The 23,603-nt window shown below is 38.9% G+C and overlaps 1 protein-coding gene across 6 annotated transcripts in view; it reads left to right on the top strand.

Annotated features, from left to right (window-relative positions):
* grm1 (glutamate metabotropic receptor 1) overlaps positions 1-23,603 on the top strand; it is a 255,315-nt gene that overhangs the window by 148,987 nt on the left and 82,725 nt on the right. For all 6 annotated transcript variants that reach the window (XM_062977613.1, XM_062977628.1, XM_062977620.1 and 3 more), the window contains exons 5-6: positions 14,537-14,783; positions 22,151-22,319. In XM_062977613.1, the coding sequence (XP_062833683.1) occupies positions 14,537-14,783; positions 22,151-22,319 (416 nt within the window). The remainder of the gene's footprint in view (positions 1-14,536; positions 14,784-22,150; positions 22,320-23,603) is intronic.

Below are 23,603 nucleotides of genomic sequence, written 5' to 3'. Positions count from 1 at the left end.
ACCATTATAGACTTTTACTTGCACACCATAGACGTGCCTGCTACTGCTGGTGCCCTATGGGAAACTATTGTAAGGACTCTTTGGGGAGGCTTTCTGTGACTTTTAAGTCAACTTGCCTAGAAAGTTGGAGAGATAGAATAGAGTGTGCTGAGGACAAAATCAGAACGCAGATACTATCCATTCAAAAGGGGGGGTGGGGAAGAGGAGATTTTTGTGGGGGATACTCTAGTTTGGTCATGGCACAAGAGTGCCAGTTCTCATGGTCTGGTTTTTCATTTCCAGTCCTCAAGGTGAAAAAGAGGAATCTAATGGCAAGACAGCTCACTCCAAAGGTGTCTGCATAATATATATTTTCTCACTTTCAAGGTTATAACTTTATTATATTTTTACCCCATTTGTTCCTCAGGATTAAGACCCAAAATGACTCACAACTTTAAAACTTTACAATTAAAAACACATAAAATATAAATATTTAACCAGAATCAAATAATTCTGTTATATTATTAAAATAAATAAATAAATGTGGCTAAAAAGGAATTCACTAAAACCATGTGACATTTGTTAAACCTGGTGGTTTTTAAAATTTAAATAGCATACTCTGTGCAATTGATGTTTAATGCCATCATGCCCGATAAATTTAGTAGAGTTGCTCCTTGTGATACCACCATTCTAATATCTCCAGGCCTATCACCTGTGACATTGCCAGGGATCATCCTTAAGTCTCTGGTTTTAGTCCTTGAATCTGAAGCCCTGGTACATCTTTGAGAGCAAAAATTAATATAAAATACTGTCTTATTTTCGGGGAAACAGGGTATATATGTTGTGAGTTTTTCAGGCTATAAATTGAATTCCTGAGATTACAAAGTCAGCAGTTTGTTTGTTTGTTTTTAAATATATATATATGTGTGGAGGGACCCTGGGAGGAAACTGTGTGATGACAAATCAAACAGATAAATCCTAAAGAAAACGGCAAAGGAGAAGGGTGTGATGGAGCAGGGAAATCATCCATTTAATTTCCAAACAGGGCTTTGCAACGCTTAAGGAAAAACCAACTATCCCAAACATTTTACATATCCCATGTGATGAACTTCTTAGACACATTTTCTCCCAACTCTCTTTCTATATCTGTCTTGTACTTACTATTTTGGCTGAATAAGCCATGGCATTCTACCACTGAAGACTAGAAATAGAGGGAATGGTAGAATTTCCATTGATAATTTTGTTCTCATCCTTTTCAAATGGTATGTCAGTAGTTTATAGACTGAGAAGGTGGACTGTTCATATCACAGAAGGAAGCAGAAAAAAGCAATGCAAATACAGATAACTGATCTGAAAATCATGCTGTGTCTCTCTAATTTTTTCTACAAAAGTATCTGACAAAGCTGAGTTTAGTTTGAAATACATTTATTACATACTAACGTTAACCCTTTTTAGTAAGAAAGGATGACATACTTTCCTGCTTGTAGTGGAGATATATAGAGCTTTGGAAACCACAAAGCATGGAAAAGCAAAGCTCGAGGAGCCCATAATATCCAGACCTTGGAAAGGACTCTCTTTTTTTTGGGGGGGGGGGAATTCACTCAGTTTACTAGCAACATATTTTCTGTTTTCTGTTACAGAACTTGTATCTTTGAGCTCCTTTAAGATTTGGGCCATATACTGTGTTTTCATATTCAGATCCACTCTTAACATTAAAACTCTTTGGACAGTGTGGCTGGTGCACCAGCTCATTCATTAAATCAGATTGTCTCTTTAAACATCTGAAACAGTGCTTTGTTGTGCTGTTTGTGTTTTTTATGTTATTTCTACTTTGGATCCTGTGTATTTTAGTGACACTTTTCTAGAGCCCAGTAGTGCTCTTTAAATCTCTTACGTGGCTCCAGTGCCATGAACAAGAAAGATTGCTTTTTCCACCATGCAGTTGAAATGCATGCATCTGTTTTGAAATGAGGATTGGCCTGTTTGTCTGCACAGTGGTAGCCTTTAAGCGCTACTGGGACATTTCAATTTGCTGACCAAAGGTGAGGACAGAATGCAACTTGGAACAGATTACACGCCAGCACATATTGTATCTGTGATCAACAGTCTGAGGCTTGACCAAGCTGATCATCTTGGATAATGTGAATAGTCACCTCAAAGAAAAGAAAGGAAGCCTTTGGAGCTAGAAATAATGAGCAATTAGTCACAGGAGCCAAAACAGTTATTCTTTACAAAGGCAAGTTAGAGAAGAAGAACAGTGTTAACCCTAAGGCAGACCCTCAAACTCAGATGACTACTTGTCCTTTTGATTGTTCATTTGCTTGTCTCATAGCTCAGAATAAAAGTTAGTCTAGTAGTTTAAGACTGTTATAAGTTACACATTGCCATTCCATGTGGATCTAATCTTTATGTCATAGCATTTAGGGGAAGGTTGATCCTTTAGTATTCTGCAGTGATTTGTAATGCAGTAATATAACTACAATATCTTAATGCAAGGATATCTTGGCAACTACACTGTGTCTTGTGGAATAAGCAATTCATGCAGGGAACTAAAGATTTCTTGATCTAAAACCACTCTTCTAGATATACCATGAGCAAGACAACTTGAAAAAAATAGTCGTTTTTATGGTTGCTATGTGGTAGTATTTCAAATTTGACTGCCTCTGATTATTGTAGATAAAGTTATTTGATATCCTACATTTTTGGCAGATGACATGGTGTTTTTAACAGCTGACAACACCCAAGAATTCATATTTGGTGTCTTCCTGGCACCAAATCAGACCAAAAAACACTGAAATGTCTTATGAGCTAAATTTTTGAAGAGAAACTGTCACAATTAAAATTGAAAAGTCTGCTGAATGAATTTCAGATGTTTTGAAATATCTACTTCAGCTTTAAAGTCTTGACATAACTGTATAATAATTAAATGGGAAATGTCAGGAGAACATAAGTACTAGGGTTGTCCAAATTTTCGTTATGATTCTCGTTTCGTTATTATTTCGGATTGTTCTGGCTTTTTGAAACGAGTATTGAAACGTTTTCCCTGGGCACAACTGGCAATGTAATTCGAACCACCGTTGGCCCATTCTCTAATTGTGTCTTAAATGTTTCGTTAAATTTTTTCCTCCCCAAAATTTTTTTAAATATTTTTTTTTAAAAAAATATTATTTTTTTTGTTTCTGCAACCTAATATGAATGGGAGCCTAGCGCAGCCTAAAATGGCTACCTCTCCCTGGCCAATCAGAGACTTCCACGATGGCTGAAAAAGGTGGGGGCTAGCATCCTCCGCGTCCACGTGCAGGATCTCTATAAAAATCCCCTCCCCAACCGAGCCAAGCCATTCTGGGCTAGGATACCGAGCAGAGAGGGTGGTTCACGCGCGCTGGGAATCTGCTTGCTTGCTTGGGGGAGAGAGGGCTAAGTGACTGTTCTGGCTATAGGGGGTAGAGTGTCTGTTGTTGCTGGTTCGATATTGTGGTTTTTTTGGGGGGAAATTGGCTTGGGGCTTGTGGCAGAGTCCTTGCTGTGGCTTTAGGGAATTTTTATTTTCCGAAGGACGTGGGCGCCAAGGCATTGCTTACCTGGCGCTCTATTTCTAAACTTCTGCCTTTTTGGGTTTTTTTTTTTTTTGGAATTTAGCAATCACTACATCAGCCCTTCTTTGCAATCCTGAAAGGGGGGAACTTGAAAATTATAGTTTCCAAAGGACGTCTGCGTTCCTGCAAGTGCATTGCTTCCCTCCCACTCCGTTTGTAATCCCAAGCCCTCGGGCTGAGTGTTATTGCAGCAATCACAAAGACACACATTGTTTTCAAACCTAAAAGGGTACATTGGAAGAAATAGTTTCCAAAGGACGTGGGGCACCCGCCAAGGCATTGCTTCCCTCACGCTCCATTTCTATTCCCAAGCCTTGGGCTGAGTTTTATTTCTGCAATCACAAAGTCAGACATTGATTTGATTCAATAGAGGGTCCACAGCAATTTATAGTTTCCAAAGGACATTGCCAATCCTGTCAAGGCATTGCTTGGCGTGTGCTGCATTTCTATTCCCAAGCCTTGGGCTGAGTTTTATTTCTGCAATCACAAAGTCAAACATTCATTTTATTCAATAGAGGGTCCACAGCAATTTATAGTTTCCAAAGGACATTGCCAATCCTGTCAAGGCATTGCTTGGCGTGTGCTGCATTTCTAATCCAAAGTCTACACAAGTAGAAGAGGGACTTTTACAGTGATAAGAACTCAATTGAACAGGAAATAAGACTTTCAAACCAGGAACAGGTTTCTTCAAATATTAAAAAATAGTGTATTATAAAAAGTTATGAAAATTTGCCAAAAATCATAGGAGACAGGAAACGTTCTGCAATTTGTTGAGCAAAGAGTGTTGAATGTGATCTCCCACTGTACCAAATTTGATGAGGATAGCTCAAGAAATGAGGGCGGGAGAGCCCTGTAAAAGTCCCCCCCGGTTTCCTTTTTTTTTGGCGATTGCGCATGCGCGTCCCCCATTTTAGAAACATTAAGAATCATTACGAATTTTCGGAAATATCCAAAAATTTTGGGTGAAAAATTCAGAAATAATTTCTATTTTGAAGCGCCGGCACCCCCTACTTTAGAAACGAGAATTGAAACATTTTTTCCATTGATCGGACAAGCCAATAAGTACAGTGGAAATATGCACAATTGTGGTTGTGTGCGCATTTTGATGCTAATGCCAATATCTGACTCAGTGATTCAGTACCATTATTATTTTTAAATGCAGCCTGTAGGCTATAGACTGTTGTCAGGTTTTGAATTTAGTTTAATCTAAGGGTACTGTAGAATGAATGCAGTTTGGCACCACTCTAATTGCCATGGCTCAATGCTATGGAATCCCGGATTTGTATTTTGATGAGATACCTGCACTATTTGGTAGGGAAGGCTTACAAGAAGGAGTACAAGAGCTCCCATGATTCCATAGCATTGAGCCATGTCAGTTAAAGTGATGTCAAACTGTATTAATTTTGCAGTGTGAATGCACTCGCAATCTAGTCTAAGACAAAGGCAGAAAACCTTTATCCTGCCAGATGGTTTTCCCTACAACTCCTATCATCCTCAACCAACATTGGCAATAAAAAAGAGGGTGTGAAATGGAGGCCAAGACATCTCAAGGGCCAAAGATTCTCTACTTCATGGTGGAATAAACAAACATTTGGATCAACTATACAAGGAACAGCTGTCTAACTATTTTTGAAAAAATTGCATATAGAGCCTCCATGTGAATCACGATCCAGATATGGGGAATTAAAAATCAAGCTCTTCCCACTTTCCTAGAAAAATTTACCAACAGCTCTGAAGAGTTGTTGTATGTTTTCCGGGCTGTATGGCCATGTTCCAGAAGTATTCTCTCCTGACGTTTCGCCCACATCTATGGCAGGCATCTTCAGAGGTTGTGAGCTCTGGAGGGCTTAGACTTTTTTATAAATGAAAAAAGTGCCGCTTGGTTCCAATTAGGTCTCATTCTTGCTTTTAAAAAATTGGAGGAAGAAGGGTTGCCAAAATAAAAACCAGAGAAAGCTTCTTTAACTTTAATGATGACGTAGAAGTGGGAATCATAGAGTGTGTTTAGCTTGAAGAAGAGAAATTTAAGAGAGAGATGATAGCCATCTTTTATCATAGGCCAAAATTATGGATGAAAACCCTTGTCTTAATGTCCACCCTCAGTTGAATCAGACCCAGCAGTTTCTCTATTTTTCCTTCCCTAAGAAATGAAAATGGCTGATGTAAGTCAACAACCCAATGCATCTTCCATTCAGGGTTTTTTTTTTTGTTTTGTTTTTTTGCTTCCTTTATTTGTGGGAATTAATTTGCTTCATTACTAGCCACATACAGGTCAGGAGTCAGCATTACACTGATTCTAATATTGTATCTTGAAAATTAGGTAGGATGAATATTAAGATTTTCCCCTTTCCACTGAGGGCAAGACAGTCTAATTTTATCATTGTTCAGGACCTGATATTACAGTTAGTGTCAAATGAAGGACTCTGATTGAAGTGCTGGGTGTTTTACTTTCCCTAACTTTCAGCAATCAATCTAAGACTATGAAAAGCTCCTGATAAAATAGTCAAAGAGAACGATGTGCTCCCTCCTGTGGACATAATATACACCACTACTCTTTCATGGATGGCATTTGAAAATGTAGTGGGATCTAGGTATCTGCTGGGATTGGATTCCAGGACCTCCCATCCAAATCGATAGATGCTCAAGTCCTATTAAATGTGGCAATATACTCAAATGGTATCTGCTTTTAATACACAACTGTAGGTTTGCTTCACGGGTTTCTTTTTAAAAGATTTTCAAGCCATAGATGGTTTGCCCATGGACACAGAATTTGTAGATACAAAGCCAATTATATAACTCTTCCAGATTGGTCTAAAGAAGGGTGACTTTTCATGCCATAGCTCCTCTATGTCTACTCTTTCCATTATTTCTTGGATTGGCACTAGGACAATTCCATTTTTTGTTGCAGTGGTCCTATGATTTTCTGTTCTCTGACTTACATAAATATTGAGTTATAGTGAAAAGTGCCATTTTACCAGTGCATTAATGCACTATAATTCAAGAAAGGAAAGAAGAAAGGAAAGAAATTGAGCATAACTGCAGAGGGTGCATGATGGAGTAGCTACTGACCAATATTCTTTGTACTTCCTAACTCTCCATAGCTGGCATGGAAAAAGCTACAAAATGTCACTTCCTATCCTATTGTAAGCATCCTTCTCCTCTGCAGTACAAGTAAAAGTTTACTGGAAGAGTATGCTAGTTAAAATGGAATGCCTGCAAGCATATATTAATATCATGTGTGGCATTTTTCAAAAATATTTGGAATGAAGCTTCAAAAAATAGACTGATTCTGTTTTCAGGTTGATAAAGCAAACTGCAATTATACCAATAGCCTGAATATATGGTGTGGTGAGCCTCCTTTGATGGCAATGTTAGAATATTTCAGAGAATTTAAATAAAACCTCTCTCACTTACTGTCATATTGGATAATGTCTGCAGTCTTTTGAACTCATTATACCTTCAGGAGCCCTGCAAGCTCCAGATTCTTAATATGTTTTAGAACAGCTCAGAAAGATTCTTGGAGGTTGTATGCAATATTTTAATTCTGTGCTGTTTGCTTTCAGAAAAGCTGAGTTTATAGTCTTCTGGCTAAAACGAAACATTGACTCCATATACAACAGACAGTGTTTATTCTGTTTAATTCTGGAGTAACATATACAGAACAACATTATCACTTCAAATAATTGGCCACTCTGTACATCAATAGTACACTGGGGGTGAGGGAAGTCTTTTAAAATATGTTTAGGATTTCTATGCACAGAGTTTCTCTTCCTTTGCTTTTTTCCTTCTTCTTCTTCTTCTTCTTCTTCTTCTTTTCTTTTGTTGCAACAAGCTAGTCTGATATCTGGTAGCAAACCATTGAGGAGTTAGCCACTGACTCCATGACAAAAACAGTGATTTGAACTCTGGTCTTTAAGACCAAAGTTTTCCATCAGTTGCTGTCTAGTGGCTATGGATGTCTCAAGAGAATTACCAATGTGCTAACAACATTCTTAAATTAAAAATACATCAACTTAACACTCTCTTGATATTGTGTGAATATGTGAATGTATATATGTGTGCATGCAAGTGAAAGTGAGCAAAAATTACAATTTTTATGCATTCAGAATAATGTCATTTGCACTAAAGGTATTTATGCATACAACTATTATCAGAGGATAAATGTGCTATTCAGATGAGCTATCCATGGTGTAAAATCCCATGCCTCCAAATAAGTCTTTTTGATAGGATTCAGTCAAGACTTTGCATTACCTTATACCAGTGGTTCTCAACCTGTGGGTCCCTAGATATTTTGACCTTCAACTCCCAGAAATCCTAACAGTTGCTAAACTGGCTGGGATTTCTGAGAGATGTGGGCCAAAACACCTGGGGACCCACAGGTTGAGAACCACTGCCTTATACCAAGGGTCCCCAAAATAAAGCCCACAGGCCAGATGCAACCCTCCAAGGTCATTGACCTGGCCCACACTCTAAACTCTAGACGTAGGGTCAGCCTAAGTCTGAAACAACTTGAAAGCACACATCAATATTGATTAACTTACTATCTCATCAGCCAACACTGGTAAGATTATGGTAAGATTATGTTGGTTAAATTTTTCTTCATTCTAAATATTGTATTGCTCTTTCATGGTTTATTTGCACTATAAATAAGATAAGTTTAGTTTGCATAGGAATTCATGTTTTGTTTTGTTTTTCAAACTATTGTCCAGCCTCTCTACAGTCTGAGGAGTGTGAACTATTTAAAAAGTTTGAGAACCCCTGCCTTACATATTCACTTAGAAGTCTAGAAACGTTATTTTAAAAAATCAACTGGGTTGGTTTATCCATAGATCAATGTTAATACTATATTTTAACTCATAATAAAGTAACCATCCCCTTCTCTGAGTAGAGTGGTGAAAAGCAAGAGCTTAGTTTCTCCCAGGAGAACTTAAAAGAAGCAATGACCCCCTTGATTGTCTCTGCCATGGACCTCTTCTGGCCTTTTTGAATGCTTAGGTGGGTAAATGATGGCGGTGGTTGGGGGCGGCTAGTCCCGAGTTGACATTAGTGTTTTCTCTTCTTGTGGAATGACCATTGAATTATCAATGGGTCATATTAAAATCCATTAAAATTTTGACTCCAAAAGGGGCCCTTGATTTATACATGAGATTAACTCATATTCTTTGACTGCTTTTGCTATATCTGTTCTCTTTATCAATGCCACCTCAATTTCTTCTTCAAATTTCATTTCCTGAGTGAAGCACTGCGTAATTATCTGATTCAAAATGTCTTATCTTTACCTAGTATAGCTCACTCACCCCAAGTATTACAATGTTTGTATGTAGATAGAAAAAACCCCAGGCTTTGAAGCCACAAGGCTACTCCATCCCATTCAACTTGGCCTAGCAAGGATGCCCTACATAGAAAGCGGCCAGGCTTTTAACCAGCAAAACCATTCAGTGCAATTTAACCTGGCCAAACAAAAATTTTCCTACAAAGGAAGTAGCCAGACTTCAAAGCAGCTCTTTGATTGAGGGTATGACTCCAGCTCGCCAAATAAGGATTCCCCTAGGTATAACACAGCCAGGCACTGAAGCTGCAAGGCTATTCAGTGCAATTCAACCAGACCAACAAAGGATTAACCTTGGTAGAAGGTGGCCAGGCTTTGAAGCAGCGATACTACTCTATACCAACCAAAGATTCCCCTAGGTACCAAGCAGCCAGGCTTTGAAGCAGCAAGGCTATTCATTGCAATTCTAGCAGCCCAAAAAACCATTCCCTTAGAATGCAAGTACCCAGCCTTCCAAGCAGCAAGCCTATTCCATTGAATTCCAGCTCACCAAACAAGGATTCCCATAAGAAGAAAACGGCCAGGCTTTGAGGCTGAAAAGCTATTCACTGCTGTTCCACCTGGCAAACAAAGCATTCCCATAAGCCACAGCAATGCGTGGCTGGACACAGCTAGTTAGGTGTATAAAATAGGTATAAAAATTAAACATCAATAATAATCAATCATAATTTGCAAGGCTATTTTCCTTTTTTGGAGTACAGCTGGGGCATTTTCTGCATTGTCCACTGTAAACACTGCATGTTGTTGTGAACAAATTTATGTAAATAGGTGGCATTCAGAAGCCTTTTATTGTTGACAATTTTTTGTGACCCCAACATTGAGCTAATGGGGTCATTTGGGGTTGATACAGTTTAAGAAACAATGCTTTATAATGACTTCTTCCATTCAACATGTGAGCAGTGTTAAACTAAAACCTAAATTTCTGAGGCCAAACAGTGCTTCTCAAACAGTCTTTGTCACCCATTCCTGCACCTTCAGTCATGAGCTGGCAGAAAACCATGATAATATGCATTTCACTCCCATGCTGTTTTCCTGGTTGTTGACTATAATCAAAGTGGAATACAGTACACTAGTGTCTGAGCAAGTAGCACACCTCCCTTTGCTCATACACTTCTTTGTACATTAATCCTAGTAACAACCAGCATTATAGCTCTGATGATTGTTGGACTATCATGCAGATGGGCCTCCCCACATCCAACAATGAGCTGTAAGAGATGTCCTACATCTACACTTTCTATTGTTGAATGTTCATTTTCCTCTTCACAGATGAATGAAATTCATTACATTAATTTTGAACCAGCACTCCAATTTACTAAGGCCATTTTGGATTTTGATCCTGTCCTCATTGTTATAATCCTACCTAAAACCAATCAGTCCAAAGACCCAGAATCCTACCTAACATTAGAAAATTATTTCCCATTTCGATCACATATTCAACCTGGGGATGGAATAATGTCAGCCCTTCTAGCAGGTCAAAAATATGTTTCCTTGCTTGACAACATCAGTATATGTTTTGCAATACCCAGGTTTTGCTATTATTAGCTAGCCAAAACAGTTTTGCAGACAAAACATTAAAGATTGTACTGCAGTCGATAGAACAACCACCACCATCACCCCATGAGTCAATAACCCTGTGCAGAGAGATTTGAAAGAAAATCCAGTGATTTTTCCCCCTAAATTTCAGAGCCAATCTGAGGAAGGCAATATGTAAAGAATTACAGTAGAGTCTCACTTATCCAACGTTCTGGATTATCCAACACATTTTTGTAGTCAATGTTTTCAATACATCATGATATTTTGGTGCTTAATTCGTAAATACAGTAATTACTACATAGCATTATTGCATATTGAACTACTTTTTCTGACAAATTTGTTGTTAAACATGATGTTTTGGTGCTTAATTTGTAAAATCATAACCTAATTTGATGTTTAATAGGCTTTTCCTTAATCCCTCCTTATTACCCAACATATTCGCTTATCCAACGTTCTGCCGGCCTATTTATGTTGGATAAGTGAGGTACAGAATACCTCTACTGTATAAGGAAAATCTAAGTAGGAAGCACTGTTCCTTTGCTTACAGATCCATCATTTAAAAGTCCCAGATAATAATGTATCTTATCTTTCTTCTGTACAAAAATAAAAATTGTGTTCAGATGCATCTTTACCACTATATCTATATTTTTGTTTAACTCTTTCTGCATATCTCTATATCTGAAGCATTTATAGTGTGAAGAAACACAGAAATGTCACATTAAGTGGAACTAATATTTTTATACCTTGGGGACAGTTGTATAGTTAATGTGTAAACAATATTAGAAAGACAATTTTACATAATAAATGGACAACAATCACAATAGAAGCAGAAAAGCAAGAGTTGCCCCCATGAAGGATTAAAGACCAAAGAACGAAGTCTGGATTTATCATTTCTGACATGTTGCAATGCAAGGCATGGACTCCAGGGTCTGAGGCTTTGGGCGTTACACTGAACCAGAGAAAGCTAATGCATGAGTCACTTGTGCATCTATTTTTGCATTTTCCATATGAATTCTATGTCTCCCTTTCAGTGATATGTCTGGATGGTGAGGTACAGAATTTTGCCCATTGGATTTAAAGAGAAAACTGCAGAAAAAGACAGAAACATGTACCCTTAAACACAGCCCTTAAATCTTGGGGAAAGAAACAGAGCAGTGGGAATTTGGAGCAGAGAAAAGCAGCAGCTGCTTAACTTCCTTCATCTGCCAGAGTTCTAAGCACATGTTTACATTGCAAAGAGAGGGTATTTGGAAAGGAGACACAGAGAGTATGAAGAGGCTTAAGTGTTTAGGTAAATGAATAAACTGTAAATCCTGCTTTCTAGCGCAGTAAGTTTTTCTGTTGCAAACTCTGATTTCTAATGAAGGTTTTCAAGTGTTGTATGGTTGCTAGATCAAAACCTGAGATTTCTATGCTAAAACCATATTCAGCCACTAATGGTGCCAAGGATTTAGAACCCTGTGGTGATACTGCTGATGTCACAAATGGCAGTCTCTTGTGTCATTAAGCATGATACATTAAACATTTTTCACAGTTGCAGACAATATGCCATTTAAATGAAAGACATCAAGTCTAACAAATGAGGAAAATAAGGACACAAACCCTTCAAGGCAGAACTCTTACCCGGAGATTCTCCTTCCTCCTCCTCTCTCTGTGGACCAAACAAGAGGCACCATCCCTATGGATCCCTACGACAATAGCCCTCCAGGAGCCCCGCCTGGTCCTCCAACTCCTCTGGTGATGGGTTAGGGTTAAGGGTCAGGGTTAGTTTGCCCAGGACTACCTCATTTGGTGGTTTTCCAACTCTTGTACATTTTACCTTCCATTCTAAAAGGTGGAAATACTACTTCCAAGATTCAGTTACAACCAAAAAGATCTTACACATATCCAATCCCACCCTTTGGACTTGGGCTGGACCCGGCAGGGGAATGCGACTACCTGCACCTTCTCTAAAGTTAAATTTGGTTCTCTGGCTGAAAGGAATTGTGTGTTTATGATTTGAGAGACAAAAGGCTATGATACCCAAGTTTTCCAATAGTTTATATCTAATACTACAATGTATTTTATTTGTTATGCAAAACCAAACAACAGTTTAGTGGCCTTTTAAATCTGCTACTAATTAACGTGCCATAAGAGTTGTAATTTTTTAATAGTAAAATGTCCAAGCTCTGTTATCTGGTCTGTCATGCAGTAGATATACCTTTAAAGGGCAGCAGAAGAAAATAGCTGGAGGAAGTAGATTCACAGAATGGCATTCATGATTGACCCCATTGTTAAGTCTTGTGAAGGTGCTGCCTTGGGCAGGTGATTTGATGAACGCATAGTACATTCTTAACTCCTTGATTGGTTGTTATTGTATCTGAACTGCCAGTGATAAAAAGATACGTTTATTGGATTTTCTGCCCTGTACTCTAAAATAACTTTGTTAGCTTGGGGTGCTATGAACCTTGGCATCAGTGAGGAGAATAGGAAAGGAAAACTTGTAGTTTTTCCCTCGAGCAGGGAAATGTCTTGGGCTGACTCTGACAGCGTGGATGTGGAGAGTTTTGGCCCTTTGCCCCCACTATAATTCTAGTTGCAGTCAATTCCCATACCTTCTGTTTGCAACAGCAGCAAATGTTTTTCTCAAAGGCTCTGATAGATCTTTCTTTCTATTGTGGAGATGAGGCATGACATGATCTGATGCTAGACATGACCATGGTATGGAACCTACAAAAGGTTAAAAATCTCTTTTTCCCTTGCTACGATCCTAAGTACAGTGTGGGAAGGCTAAGTATTCTTAAAGAGGGGAAAACAGCCCAAGCTATATAGCTGCATTTGAGTTACAAAGTTATTTCATTCTACTTTTAATGTCCAATATGCCTCCAGTCTATGGTATTCTTGGATTTATAGTTTGAAGAACTAGACAGCAACATACGGTGGGCTCCTCTAAGCTCGTTGCTTGCCGGGAGGGAAAAGTCTTGTCCCTCCCAGCAAGCACCCGGCACTTTGGAGAGGCCCACTGCATGTTGCTAGGCAGAAACACACAGCGGGCTTCTCTAAGTTGGTTGCTTGCCAGGAGGAAAAGGTCTCCTCCCTCCTGACCAAGCATCCTGATTGGAAAAGCCCCCTGCGCGTTGCAGTGATCCTTTCCAAGCCGGTTGCTTGCCGGGAGGGAGGAGACTTTTCCCTCCGGCAAGCATCCAGTTTGCCGGGAGGGATAATAGGGCCTCCCTATTATCCAACGATTTCAGTTATCTGATATTCAGCCCATCCATTTATGTCGGATAACCAGAACTCTACTGTATTCCCCCCACCCATGTTGTTGTTGTGAAAACAATCCTTGTTTATGAAATAGGAAAATGGGGGGGGGGGGGGAATAACCAGCAAAAATGGGGAAATGGTTTTCTTCTTTCAATTCCCACCCCCAATAAAATGGACTATCCTTCTGCTTAGGCCCCCTTTTGAAGACCACCTGGATATTGGAACAGTACCTCATTTCTGATATTTGTGGGGCAGGAAGTGACATATTCACAAATAGTGCAGAGTATAATATCAGTTTACTTGCCATGGTTCAGCTTGTAGAATTAATACATTGTCGAATTAGTTCAGTTTGACATCACTTTAAGTGCAATGACTTATCTTCCAAAGAGTGCTGGTGCCTCACCAAACTGCAACTCACAGAATTTTATTGTATTGAGCCATGATAGTAAAAGTGGCATCAAACTGCATTAATTCTGCAGTATGGGTGCAACCTAAGAGTTGAAAAGGAAGCAAACTATTATTGTTGTGTTACTTACCACCAGAGGGGCCCATCGCGCTTTCTCTCTTGCATGATGAGATATTTTGGCTGGCTTATAGGTACTTTAAGTCCTTGAAGCCAGTGGACCATAAACTGCTCTACTTCAGACAGTGAAATGTCTTGGGCTAATCCGGGGAGTAAGCCTTTGGAAGGCAGATCAAAGGATAAAGGGTATCTTGTACAATTCATGTTCCACATACTCTTGATGTTTTTGATGTTGATAGTCATAAAAAAAAAAAGTATATTTTTGTAGAATTAAATATCTTTTGTGATATTTTTAATTATTTTAGGAGTAATAAGATTTTCTTTTCCTTGTAGGCAATGAAAGTTTAGAAGAAAACTATGTCCAAGACAGTAAAATGGGATTTGTTATCAATGCTATTTATGCTATGGCCCATGGGCTACAAAGTATGCATCATGCTCTTTGCCCAGGACATGTTGGGCTGTGTGATGCCATGAAGCCGATTGATGGAAGCAAGCTGTTGGACTTCCTCCTAAATTCTTCCTTCATTGGGGTTTCAGGAGAGGAAGTTCGAATTGATGAAAATGGAGATGCCCCAGGAAGGTAAGGCACTATTGTCTTTTTGCTTTCTCCATGAAAGTGGTAACTATCATTGCTTATATAACTTAGGCTAAATCATAAATAGATGTTCCAATCTGTAGTACTAAATATGAAATGCACAGTGGAAAGACTGTGTACTGGTAGGTATTTATGATGATCATTCAGATTAATCAAAGAAGGCAAAAGTATGTTAATGGAAACACATGGTTTGCTCCCTACATTCTCTATAGACGATTCTGAAGCATTCTGTTGGGTTGTTTTTCTAGAAAGGGGTCAATGCAAAGCTGGCTAATCAACATACATAGGTGGGCGGTGGTTGGGGGGGGGGTGGACTGTACCATTGACTGAACAGCTTTCTAGGCTTATGCAAGAGTTGAGATGGAAATGAATTTTGTCAGAGTTCAAATAAGAGAGTAGAGCACTCATTTTGCCACACATGTAGGAGGTTAATCCATGCATTTGTGAAGGCTGCTGTGCATTTAGAAATCTGCTTTGTTGAAGGAGGAAACAAAACACACCATGGGAAAATATATATGAAAATATATATGCTGGGGAAAATACATATGCATGTCCATACTGGAAGGAAAAAGCACATTTTACAACAATATAAATAAAGGATTGGATAATCTGGAGAAATACAATAAAACTGAGCATATGAATCTTTTGCATGCCTGCCAATGAGTGGGTTTGTTTGTGTATGCCTTTCAATATAGATTCCCAATATGTCTCTCAAATTAAAACAAAACACTGTAAAGCAATTATCAATGTTGCCTTCCCAGTGCAATGATTTGTTCCAGTAAATCATGTTTTCAATGATACATGAAAGAGTTCTCCATTATTGATTTATATTGGATCAAATAATACATTTAAGCAGAATCAGATAAACAAAATGTATAGCATTCAAAAAGCAGATTTTCTTTCTCTTCCTCCCACTTCTCTTTGTCCTCCAGTTACATCAGTTGCTATAAACTTAGTTCAAATGCAAAAATAATATGCAATCTATTAACTCTGCAGTGAAGAGAAAACAGAAAGAGAAAGTATCTTACTCTTCCCAATAAGCTCAAACAAGGGCAAACTACTGCACCTTCTTCCAGTTTATATGTTTTTCAAAATGTTAACTTTTGACTATACACTGGTATTGTTCAGCCACATATATCCTACGTTTTCTGTGAAATGTTGGACTGCATATTGTACCATGGTTTGTTGGCAGCTCTGGCCTTTTGGAGGCAAGGTAGCCAAGTCATAATGATTCCTATCCTATCCGATTTGTCATTGATCCACTCCTTTGGGCTTCACGCAAATCTACCATTTACCAAAATGTACGATCCTGTGCTTTTCTTTTCCATTTCTGGCTGAATAGCTTAAACATTGATTCATCCCATCAAATATGAGGTCTGCCCAAGAGTCGCTTGTGGTCTCCTGGTATCCAGTTCGTTAGTTGACATGTCTATCGGTTGTCCTTTGTTCGTGCTATATGCCCTGCCCATCTTCCTTTTGCCTCATAGATTTCATTTACCACATCATGATTTACGCTCTAATAAATTGCAAGTTGGTCTACTATAAAGAATTACGACTTAAATAAAGCTGTGTTTAAAGATTATCTGAAAGCTTCTAGCTAGCAAATGGAATCCTGTAAGCCCAGCAAAAGTTGGTCATATGTTTGCTTATTCTGGAACAAATATAGATTGACTACTGCACTCTGAATCCAGCTGACTGAACACTCTGGGACTTAAATACTTGAAGAATTACTTCTTTCCATACTAGCTTGTTCACCTTGTTAGAATGTCTATGGAGTGCTTTCACTGAGCAGAGTCTGAACTGCATCTACAATGGCATTTAATCCAGTGTAGGAATTGCATTAGCTTGGGGTGTCCAAATGACACACCAAACTGATGCTTTTTAACCCTGGATAAGCCTTTTAATGAAGCTTGTTCCTGGGTTTCAAAAACACCAGCAAAGATCCTAATCTACCAACCTGCAAGGTAGGATGGCAGTGCCTCCCCCCGCCCCCAATTCCCACAGGAAAAGACAGAAAAGTGTGCCTTACTATTTCTGCAAGGTCTGCACTTCCTCATTCAGGTGTCATTAGGAAATGACACACCTTTATAGGAGTGGAAGGGGCCTGCCTACAAAAGGGAAGATAAATAGCATCTGTCTCTGGAAATACTGAGTATTCACGGGCAGCAAAACAGAGGGCCCTTCTACACTGCCATATAATCCAGAATATCAAGGCAGATAATCCACATTATCTGTTTCGAACTGGATTTTCTGAGTCTACACTGCCATATAATTCACTTCAAAGCAGATAATCTGGATTTTAAACAATTGTGTAGAAGGGGCCAGAGGGAAGAGAGGGAAACAAAATTAGATTGCCTCACCATCTACCCCCAGTATAGACCAGCAAATTTGAAATCATAAATGGAAGCTTTCTAATGGAACCAGTGCTCTCAGGATGCATTTTGGAAGATACCTTCAAGTGGTGCCTAGAAGGTACAAACTGTTTTTGTTTACATATGCAAGACTAAACTGACCTAATTGTTTCATCTCACATGTACATATGTGAATTAAAACTTAGTGAAAACATGTAGTGTATGCACTTATCCCTATCCTTTTCACATTATTTCTATCTCTGGTACCAATTTTTCTGTTAATGAAGAAATACTGAGGAACACGTCTCCTTAACTTAGACATATTACCATTTTTATCAAAGAAACAAATAACAGATAACATTTCTGCACCAGACTGCTGCAAAAATCAAACATTTAATTAATGAGTGCAGGGGAATGAATGTGAGTAAATATGAGCTCTCTGTCATTTTATTTACATGCTAATTTTAATAACCATATTTAATTTATTAACCATATTTATTATGTTTCCTTTGCTGGTGCAGGCAAAAGTAACAGATCTTTTGGAGCACAATCCTTAACTCTAGATTTTCTACTTGAGATGTTAGGATGGCACTTGGGTGGAAGGGGGAGGGATTTGTTGGGTATAAGTATGTTCACGTCTATGGTATATTTTCTCAGCAAAATAGGAGAGGGCAACTATGTCTCTCCAAATGTTTTTGTTTTACAACTCCCGTAGTCAAATGCATTGCTCTGTTCATTTTCTCAGTAAAATAGGAGTGGGCAACTGTTTCTCTCCAGATATTTTTGGTTTAGAGGCAGACTATGTTTAGGGAACTTTTTCTAGCCCCCCTCCCCTGAGAGTGGTTCCTAAAAAGGGCTGCTCAGTCGTGGATACAGCTGCTGGACTATCAACTGCCTCAGACCTTGAGGCAGAACAGTTGAATCTGTATCCACTGCCCTGTGACTAGGGGCTTCCAGATTTCACAGTCCTGCTCCCATCACCACTCGCTGATCACAATGGGACTTTTGGCTTTGTTTTATTTTTCTTGGAAGATGCCTGTGCATGAGTTTTTTAATGTATGGAGTTCAGTGCACACCTGCTCAACACACATTCTTCATAGAATGAGGTTCCCAACCAGTAGCACGGTTAACACGATGTCTGTGGCTTCTCATCTGTTGCAATCTTCTTATCTTATGTACCATGTTATCTTCCACCTGATCCTCAGTTAATGTCTTCGGGTCTTCAGATTGTGCTTGGTCTGGATCCTCCCCTGCAGTCCCTCCTGGGAGTACATGACTCCGGTGGTTATGCCCACAGGTTCATTGGAACACACAAGCCCCCTCACCATGACAAGGCGACAGTCCATCAAAGGGGCAGTACATTGTCACAATACAGAAAGTGAAGTGTTGCATCAAAGCCACATTCCAAGAGAGTGACTTTATTGACAGAACTGCTTCTGTTAGCAGAAATGGGATGCAAAGGTCTCCTTCACTGCAACCTTTATATAACCTTAGAAGATGAATCAGAAGGTTAGAAATCTTCCAGAACAGAATGTCAAGGCCATAGTAGGGGACAAGGGGATTGTGGTAGAGTGTCATTGCATGAGCATGATGTTGGATTTAGCTTATACCAAGCTGATAAACCAAGCTGAAGTTTGAACAGTTTCAAATATACAATTTTCTATTATTTTCTTTACTTCCAGATAAGGATCCATCAACCCACTTAACCCATATTTGGCTATTTCCAATCCACTTAGACCTCCTTTTCCCTTCTTCTGATGGTTACAGGGACCTTCAGAACACAATGGAATGACACATGGTGGGTTTAAGTGGAACTCATATCTTCCAACGTGAACTAGCAAGAGGGTCTTTTTGCTTAGGCAAGACATTGATCAATGAGCAAAACATGGAAATGTTGATTTCTAATTAATAATGGTGTGTCTGTGTATACAGACACACACACACACACACACACAAGAAATATTTTAAACAAGGAATGTAGGCATCATCTTTACAGGAAAAGGTGTATTTCTTCCATGCATCAGCTACATCTCTCCTGTAATATTTGAAGAACATTCTTGTGCCTGAAAAAACATGCAAGCAATGTTCCTGGCAGATAAGTGACTAGGTGATTTATTCAATCTTTTCAGGTAATCATCATCATCTTTATTTTTATATCCCACCCCATCTCCCTGAAGGGACTCAGGGCGGCTCACAACAGGGAGAAGCCTGAACAATGACACAACATATTTGACAAAACTTAAAACATTTCAATGATACACAAAATAATATAATGGACAATACATTAAAATCCAAGCAGATAAAATCAGAGTAATTACAAGCGAATCAGGTAAACAGATGCCTTTCAAATGCCACAGAAATTACATGATCAGACCTTAATGAAAACAAAAGCTCCTGAGTTTCATATAGTGTGTGGAATGCTTTCAGTTGTATTGGTCAATCAGTAAGACAGGTGTGAAATAACCTACAAATGAAACAGAAGAAGAAAAGGAAAGGTATAAAAGTTTTGGGAAAGGGTTCTAATCATAAATGTTTGGTCACAAGTATTTCACAGGGCACCGTGAACAAATTGCAAGCTTTCAAAAACAGAAGAAGTCCTTGGTGTCTTAGACCAAGGTGATAACTAAGGCAGTCTCATCTCCAGTAGAGGTCAGCCAAATATATCTCAGCTGCATCCTTACAGGGACTGTTATGATAAATGCTGCCTTCCAGGATGTACCACTATAACATGTTAATGATAAGTGTACTTTTTTTATCTTGGACTATGGGGCAGTAAAATATACATTTTACTCCCATCTGTGATGTGCCTGCTATGCTCATATTAACATCCAACTCATATGACAGAAAGGTGGTAATTAAAGGTGCAGTTCTGATGAGCAGTGGCATAAGATCATGCCGTGAGTTTGCATTCAAGTAATACTGTGTGCTACCCTTTTTCTTGTCATCTTAGTAATGTAAGATGTTTATAACAAATCAAAATTCTTGTTTTATACAGCAGTAAATTTACAAATCAAAATGTCAAACCAGGGTCTTATGTAGTTTGATAGAAATCTCTTATGGTCTGCACAGAAGTACTTTTTTCTGTATTCCTCATTTCCTTAGTAGCTCTGCTGAAACCAGTTAACAAATATGGAGACAGGTTTTCTGGGTTACCCAGATAGACTTTAGTTCTATAGTTCTCAATTGAGTGACACTTACTCTCTCTGAAATCCATTGGTGTCATTTCTTCCCCTTAAAAACTGTTTCTGGCAATATCCTTCTGCTTTTGAGAACCAGTTTGATTTGCCTGTTCCTCATTACTACCCAGGGCACACAAACATCTGTCTGGCTTTTTGTCCTCCGGCTGTCTATTGTTGTAATGCTCAAGGGAAAAATATCTTAACCTTAGTCTAAACACAGCAAGCAAAGAAATACAGTAGTTTCACAGAAAGAACCACATCTCTTTTCAATTCCTTGAGGGAAAAAAAAATCAGTTTTTACTTATGGTTTTCTCTCCATTCTGAATTGAAACCAAAACACACCTCTGTCTGCCACCTACAATGATCTTGTCTTCCCTGCCTCCCAACATCCAACCTGTCTGTCTAGACTCACTGCTGATTCTTCCTCCTTCCTTTAGTATGCTCTGTTCCCTCCTACTTCTTTCTCTCCCATCTTGAAATTGTGACTGTCACTCATTCCTTCTGCAATGTTCTTGTCTTTGTGAAGTAAAAGCAGCATCGCAAAGTTGCACCAAGAGATTTTGCAGAGCAGTCTTAGGCAGAAAGAACAATGAGAGACAAAAATGGTGAATGGAGTATACTCTTTAAAAGCTCCAAAAAACATGTACACTGACTTTGGTACAAGCATATCCTACTTCCTTTGAGCAAGCAAGTAGCAGATTTTCCACCTGGATTGGTAATTGTTCATGAGATGTTTGCAAAGCTGCCTTTCATTCATTATTCAATGTAGCTATGAATAATTTGTGTCAAGGATCCTCAAAGTCCACCCTAAGAAACCTTTTTGAGTCAAGGAGAATATTATTTGTGCTTCCACAGGTTTAACAAAGACAGATGGTGCATGTGGTAAACCAGGCTCAAAGTATGGCCCTGCTGTTCTCTGAAGGAAGGGCCTTAGTAAAGAAACCTTAACCTGTCAGACTTTGGCTGTGTATATCAGTGCCACTGTTTTGGTGGGGAGTGGGGCACTAAGGATTATGGCCAAACAGAGCTCTGGTAAAACACAAACAAAACAAACCTGTCAGGGAAGATTTTTCAATAAAAACCCTTTTCCTTGAAAGACTAATTCAACTTCATTCACAACATGCTGGTTGAATTACAGTTTCTACACAGTTGGAAGCATATCCATGGTCTGTTGAGGGGAATATCCAGGATTTCTGTGCCATTGACTACAGTATCTTGGTTGCTGATGGTTCCCAGATGTGTTTTCTTAGTCAGCTCATATATGTAAGAAATGAATATTTATGAAAGCATCTTCCACATCTTGGAAACATTTAGATCAGTGGTTCTCAACCTGGGATCCCCAGATGTTTTTGTCCTACAACTTCCAGAAATCCCAGCCAGTTTACCAGCTGTTAGGATTTCTGGGAGTTGGAGGCCAAAAACATCTAGGAACCTCAGGTTGAGAACCACTGGTTTAGATGCTGTATACGTATCTTTGTTGGGGGAAATTGAATATCTTCAAATTTAGAAAACATTTGGAGGTAGCTATGTTGGCCATGCAGGAAATACAACAAAATCCAAAATTCACAAGGCAGTGAAATCTTTATTGAACCAACTCCAATAAAGCACACTGTGCAAGCTTTCAAAGCTTCACTGGCTTCTTCATCTATCAACAATACCAAAAATCAGGCAAAATTTCACCTGTAATTGTGGGATTGTACATGATGAACATGGGGCCTTTGAGTATGAAGGGGAGAAGGTGTTTCCATTTTGAATCTGAGTAGGAATGGTAAAGGACATGCCATTTTAGTTTAACATTTTGCACTCTGTTCTTGCTTCTTAGGTATGACATCATGAATCTGCAGTACATAGGGGCTAATCATTATGATTATGTCTATGTTGGTACTTGGCATGAAGGGATATTGAATATGGATGATGAGAAGATTCTGATGAACAAAAGCGAAATGGTTCGGTCAGTGTGTAGTGATCCTTGTTCAAAAGGTCAAATTAAGGTATGTGGATAACTCTTTCTCTTATGGGGATGACTCCTGTTTTAAAAAAAATCTGAGAAATTAGATGAGAGGACAAGTTGTAATGGCTTCTTTAAAAATCTTCCAGATACTTGATAATTTTGAAGCATGGATTCAAGTTCTGTCATTCTTGGGAACTATTTACCATGATTCCCTGTTTTTGAGAAAAGGTAGTTGATTTCAGTTGCACAGTTTATTTCCTCATTTGTATAAATTAAGCAATGCAGAAAGTGCATGTGATCCCATACATCCAGTTAATATGCAGACCTATTAAGTTAAAAGTTGATTATCCAAATAACATTGTAATGGATTCCCTGAAACCCACTAAGGTAATGACTGAATTGTACCTCATATGTTTTTGACATTGAAATTCCAGCATGGTGTTTCCCAACTAAGCAGACTGTGCAGATCACATATTCTTTGAACATTACTTGTAATTTATTTTAAAAGTGTGTTTCAGCTGGAGCCGGGCTTAGCACAGCAGGCTAAACTGTTGTGTTGCAGAAAAATCCTTTCGATCAAAAGGTTGGCAGTTTGAGTCTGGGTCGGGGTTAGCACCATTAGCCCCAATTCACCAGCCCACCTAGCAGGTCAAAAGCAGAAGTATGAGTAGATACCGTTAGGTACAGTTTTTAGTGGGGAGGTAATAAAGGTACCCTTAAGGACATCGATTGGAGGAAAACTCCTCGGCATGAAAGATGGAGTGGCAGCACCTTCACCTGGCCGGAGTTGAGCAAAGCTTTCAAGATGCCAGAAGTAAGATGGGAAAAACTGCTTTTACCTCTATTTGTGTTATCTGTCCTTGTTAATTGTATATTTGGCACTGAATGTTTGCCATATGTGTGTTCTGTAAACCGCTCGGAGTCCCCTTCGTGGTGAGAAGGGCAGGGTATAAATATTGTAAATAAATAAATAAACAAGCAAACAAAATGGTGAGGTTCTTATACTTAAACTCATATATGGTCCAAGCAGGTTAAAAATGTATAACCAATTCTTTGGGCAGAACAAGAATAATTTGCCCTGACATAATATGAGTTTGAACCCATTTCAAATATTGTGCACAAATGCCCCAAAATTTGTCACATTTGTATAGCTTGGACACATAAAGTTATTGTTAATAATAGAATCATAGAATCATAGAATAGTAGAGTTGGAAGAGACCTCATGGGCCATCCAGTCCAACCCCCTGCCAAGAAGCAGGAAATCGCATTTAAAGCACCCCCGACAGATGGCCATCCAGCCTCTGCTTAAAAGCCTCCAAGGAAG

This window comes from Anolis carolinensis, chromosome 1 (genome assembly GCF_035594765.1).
Source record: "Anolis carolinensis isolate JA03-04 chromosome 1, rAnoCar3.1.pri, whole genome shotgun sequence".
NCBI lineage: Eukaryota > Metazoa > Chordata > Lepidosauria > Squamata > Dactyloidae > Anolis > Anolis carolinensis.
Note: the sequence above shows the minus strand (reverse complement) of the source record. Positions and strands in the feature narration are given on the sequence as shown.